This window comes from Pteropus alecto, unplaced genomic scaffold (assembly GCF_000325575.1).
Source record: "Pteropus alecto unplaced genomic scaffold, ASM32557v1 scaffold90, whole genome shotgun sequence".
Lineage (NCBI taxonomy): Eukaryota > Metazoa > Chordata > Mammalia > Chiroptera > Pteropodidae > Pteropus > Pteropus alecto.
The window spans coordinates 751,867-757,407 of NW_006429894.1; the positions used below are offsets into that span (position 1 = coordinate 751,867).

The 5,541-nt window shown below is 49.3% G+C and overlaps 1 protein-coding gene and 1 pseudogene across 1 annotated transcript in view; one reads left to right on the plus strand and one right to left on the minus strand.

Annotated features, from left to right (window-relative positions):
• KIF14 (kinesin family member 14) overlaps positions 1-5,541 on the plus strand; it is a 33,275-nt gene that overhangs the window by 9,952 nt on the left and 17,782 nt on the right. The window contains 7 exon segments of the mRNA XM_025044795.1: positions 192-244; positions 991-1,021; positions 1,861-1,968; positions 2,822-2,938; positions 3,256-3,371; positions 4,497-4,669; positions 5,460-5,534. Of these exon segments, the coding sequence (XP_024900563.1) occupies positions 192-244; positions 991-1,021; positions 1,861-1,968; positions 2,822-2,938; positions 3,256-3,371; positions 4,497-4,669; positions 5,460-5,534 (673 nt within the window).
• On the minus strand, positions 1,441-1,559 carry LOC112477530 (annotated as a pseudogene).

Sequence of the window (5,541 nt, forward strand, 5' to 3'; positions counted from 1 at the left end):
TGGCTGGCGTGTCACCGCCGCTGCTCGCCACCGCCGCCCGACGGGTTTGCTTCCGGGAGAACCTTCACGTTCCTTTCCGGGCGAAGTTAGGCAGACCTCTTTACCTGATACCCGGTGGGAGAAACGTCATTTACGGTGATGTATGCACGGCGTCCGTCACCCCCGTAACGTGCCGCTGTCTGCTCCCCCAGCTGAGAGTGCGAGAGCACCCCGCGTCCGGACCGTACGTGGAGGCTCTGTCAGCGTGAGTGCTGGGCTCGGGGGCGCGGGGGCGCCGTGGGACACGGCGGTTCCCCACAAGGGGTCTGGCTCTGACTCTGGGACCCTGGGGACCTGGGGAGTGACTCGCATCCAGCCTCGGTCCCCCCCACCGAACCCTGGGGAGGCCGGCGCCTGGCCCCGAGAGCCACGCACTGGCCGGTTTGCTCCCTTTCACCCCTTCGCTGTCCCCTGAGGTCGGGGCGAGCCTTCCCTCTCCAGCCGCTTGTCGCATCTGCCACTCGGGCTGGAGAGCGGACGGGGTTCATTGGTAAGACCGAAACACGGGGTTCAGTGGTAAGACCGAAACACGCCGAGTCGTTTACTTTGTCCTTGGATGCTCCGAGAGCTTTTCCTAAAGGAAGGGGACAGTGGTTACAGGCGGGTCCCACCCCACTCAGTAACCCCTGGCCTGTGCTGACACCCGCACCGGACCTGCGCAGGGTGTGGGCTCACGTGTGACGTGACTGTTACCGTGTCAGGGCGCCAAGGTGCTCTATCGTATTGAGGAAAAGCACACTTTTGGGTAAAATTAAAGCAGTATTTTATTTCCTACCCGTTAAGAATGGAGAAAATGAGAGATTCTGTGAGAATCACTTTGATAATGTCTATGAATCACCCCCCTGGGACCCTGGCGGGTAACCGTGCGAGTTAAGGGTTAGTGGTATTTTACGGGCACAAGAGTGTGATCATCAGTCACACTGATTCTGTGTTTTCACTTTTGAAAACTAGGAATGTCGTCAGTTCCTACTCTGATATTCAGGTAAGGTCGATTGTATCTTTTCTTTCCATGAGAATCATAATCATGAACATTTATAAGACTGTCTCCTTAATTACTCTTTGTGTAAATAAAAGGTCGCTCTTATTAGGTTATTGTATTTTGTTTGTTAAAGTTTAATCAAAAGAATTACTCGTCTGAACTAAAAATAAAAGTCGACCATCACGTCAGCTTAGAGTTATAGAAATAGCCTTTAAAGGTGGTATTTCCTACCAGCTGGGTGGTTGGATGATATAGTGGAAAAAAATATTTTCTTGGTTTACCCTTGTGTACTTTTGAACTTTTATTTATTATCTATTTATTTATTTTATTCTTTAGGTGAGGCAACCCTTGGTTGACCTCACAGATTGCAAGGAACTTGTCAGCTTACAATCCCTTATTTTTTTTATTTTTTAAATTTTTTACAGCTAGAGCACCTGGTCTTCCTAGGGGGTCTCCCATCCAAGTACTAATCAGGCCCGACCCTGCTTAGCTTCTGAGATCAGACAGGATCAGCCTCGTTCAGGGGAGCCTGACTGTAGACTACTTTTGGAATTTTAAAGCGTTTGGATTTATAACTTATTCACACGCAAATAAAGAAAGCTTAAATATAAAAACCTTCTTATTGCAAATAAAGATAAAATAAAGGTATTTCCTGATTCAGATTTGAGTGACAGAGAAAACAGACAACGGGAATACCAGTTTTTAAATGCTAAAAACATTTACTATTTCATGTTATAAACTTGTAAATGCGTCTGGGTCACCACATGCCCGTGCTTTGGTCCTGATTTGGTCCGGTGCGCTGCGGTCTGTGGAGCGGACCTCCCCTCCCTTGTCTGTTACAGAGCTGGCTGGAGCTGGGGAATAAGCAGCGAGCCACCGCCGCCACCGGCGTGAACGACAAAAGCTCCCGATCGCACTCCGTGTTGACGCTGGTGCTGACGCAGACCAAGGTGCTTATTTTCTTAAATATGATGGTCGATATGTTCAAGTTTCATGTGTTCCTTATTTTTTCCTTTAAATCGAAGGTAAAAGTACATTCATGTAAATAACATTGGATTTTAGGGAACATGCACGATAACTCTGGATCACTTCTGGTATATATGGCAGTATGCTTTCCTCACTTTTTAAAAAGTCAGTAATACATGATTATTTATCATAATATCATTGATATTAATATAATTGTCATCAATAATACACGGTCATTATACAGTATTTGGAAAATCACGTCGGAAAGTAAAAGATTTTTAGAAATCCTGCCATAGGTTTCACTACTCAGAAGCTCTCGGCACTTTGGTGTCTAATCTTTCTTTTACAGTCACACTTAAACAAATTTACAAAACCTTCGACCATTTCATGCTATTAAAATTCTTTACAAAATATTATTTTTCATAGCTGCGTAATACTCCATTAACTATACAATTTCTCGAGTTTTTTTCTACTGTTGGACATTTATGTTGCTTTTAAATACTTTGCTACTTTAGTGCTATGTTGCTTTTAAATACTTTGCTACTTTAGTGCTAACACCACCTCGATACATTAAGCTTTTTACCTATTTATGGTTGTTTTTGTAACATAATTGCGTAGTCGTCGGTATTTGTCTCTTTAAAGTCATTTGTTCTGTTTTGCACAATCCAAGCACTGCTCAGCGTATCCTCCATCATTTGTGTAATAAATTGTCACAGGTTGAGGACGGGGTAGTTTCAGAAATAAGCGAGTCGCTTGTCACTTTCCCTTCTGAAGCCTCCCATGGATGGCAAGTCGTAAAGAACGTATGGTGTGTGTTTTAACACTGTTTTGCTGCAGACGGAATTCGTGGCTGGGGAAGAACACGATCACAGGGTGACCAGCCGCACGAACCTCGTAGACCTGGCGGGCAGTGAGCGCTGCGGCTCTGCACAGACCAGCGGGGAGCAGCTGAAGGTGAGGGCGCCGCTCGCTCCCGGCGGAGCTTTCCAGGCCGTCGGTGGTGGGGGCTCACGAACGAGACACACGTAACCAGGAAAACGTCCATCTTCGCCTGCGGCGTAGAGACCGCACTGCTGTGATTTCGGGAGAGATCCGTGCTTTTTTGGTTATGATGACTTTTCAAAGAACGTGAGTGAATTTTGCATCCTAAGGACGCGGGTGGTTTATGGAAGAAGGTATTTACGCAGTCATCACGTGAGGGAAGGAGTATTCTGGGAAGTTCATTGTGAGCAGTCGTTTGACATCGGTGCATGTTTCTGTCCTGTGTGCAGGAGGGCGTGAGCATCAACAAGTCCCTGCTGACCTTGGGCAAAGTCATATCTGCGCTGTCCGAGCACATGGACCGAAAGAGGGTTTTTATTCCTTACCGCGAATCGGTTCTTACCTGGTAAGTACCTTCTGAAGATTAAAGAATTGTATGAAATGTAGTGGATGCTGTGGGGACTTTGACTTTGGGACAGAGGAGATGTGGGTAGCAGTTCGCATCCCAGAGCCGGCTGCCTGGGTTTGGAGCTCTGCGTCCGTGAGCTCTGAGTTTGGGCAAATCATTGGCCCTTTAGCCTGTTTTCGCTTCTGTAAAATGTCCGTCTTTTAGGGTCGTAGAAAGGAGTAAGTGATGAATACAACACTCAACACACAGTAGGTGCTATATCAGCGTAAGCACCTACTGTGCTTCACATCGTTAGTGCCTGATGTTTGAGCACATACGGCGTCACCAAACATGACTGTGTATGGTAAAGCAGAATAGTTTTGTGTGCGTAGCACACGCCGGCTGGCACGTCACTGTTCAGTGTGTTTTTATCAGTGGAAGCAGAATAGTTTTGTGTGTGTAGCACATGCTGGCACGTCACTGTTCAGTGTGTTTTTATCAGTGCACGTGTATTTCATTTCGGATACATTACAGTTAAATTACCTCTGTATAGACTTAATATCCAGTTCTGATGGGCATCACTATATGATTCTGATAAGGACCACCCCTGTACTTGACAGCCGTGTGTCTTCATAATTGATTTATTATACTGTAATTGCCACCTTAAAACCTGGAAGGGAAAATCTGACTTTTTTTAATGCCTTTTGAAAGTTAAGAACAATAAAATTTATTCTTCATTAATCAAGATAGTCTTTTTAGTCTCATACTTTTTCCCCTCTTAGAATAAGGCTTTTGCAATTGGTAGAAAACAGAATTTACGATCGCATGCCCATCCATCGTTCCCGGCATTTGTGACACCTGCTCCAGGAGGTGGGGCTAGCGTGGGGAGTGCAGGGTGACCCAGACACCGGGCTCTCTCCTAAGGAGCCCCCAGCCCAGTGGGGGAGAGGGCGATGGTTAACCAGATTTAAAATCCGTGTTTCATGAAGCAACGTAAAGATCACAGGAGAAAATAAAGTGTTCGTGAGATCTAAAAACAGCCGAAAGCAGCAAACAGCTGTGTCGGGGCCAGGGGAGCAGTGCCCGGAGCCGCCGCGGCCGGGGCGCGGTGGGCGTGGGGTGCAGTCACTGCTCTCCTCCAAGGCTGCTGAAGGAGAGCCTGGGCGGGAACTCCAGGACCGCCATGGTCGCCACCGTCAGCCCGGCCGCGGGCAGCGTGGAGGAGACGCTGAGCACGCTCCGGTACGCCCAGCAGGCGCGGGCCATCGTCAACGTAGCCCGGGTCAACGAGGATGGCAGCGCCGCGCTCGTCAGAGGTGGGTGCCCTCAGCTCCTAGGCCCCTCCTGCCACGGGTCCGACTCGCAGGCTGGTTCTGGTCACAACGTGCAGCTTAAGAACATCAGAGGTTTTTTCCAAGCCGGTTTGTGATGGAGTCTCGTCGTCATTCTGCATGGATAGGGGGACGGCAGGAAAGGGAGCGAGCAGTCAGGGGGAAACAACCAGAAGGGGCGCAGCAAACGGAGGACGGGCGAAGGGGGAGGTGGCCCCGAGCCGTCGGCGTGCCCTGCATGGCACGGAGGGCGGCGCCTTGTTTCCCTCTGGGGCCCTTCCTCCATGGCTGCTGTTTGCAGCCACCAGCTCCGTGCGGTGGCCCCCGCCTTTTCTGTGGCCGGGGTGGACAGACACGGCAGGCCCGAGGGCCAGGGGAGAACGGGTCTACTGTGCCATGCCCCACGCTCCCCGGGGCCCCGCATTTTCAAGCAGGGCTGTTCCCGGTAGAAACGAGTTCTGAACTCCGCTAGAAAATCCTCTGCCCTTTACCCAGCGCATCTCCGTGAGTCAGGTTTGCCTGGGACAGTCCCAGCGTAACTAACAGTGGCCCCCTTTCTTCTCTGGATGACACGTGGCCATCCCAAGGGGGGCAGCGTGTCTTCAGGTCAAGGCTAGGTAGAGGTTCACAGGTAACGGAAGCGCAGTGACGTCATTCTGCGAACAGTCTAGATCATTCAGTAATGTTGAAAACTTCAGGTGGGAGGTTGCAGGGTTCTCACTGTGGGAACGGTTCTGTATCACACGCTGTCACCCATCTCCCTACACATTCCTAGAGTTGAAGGCTGAAATCGAAAAGCTAAAGGCTGCTCAAAGAAGCCGTCAGAACATTGACCCCGAGCGATACAGGCTCTATCA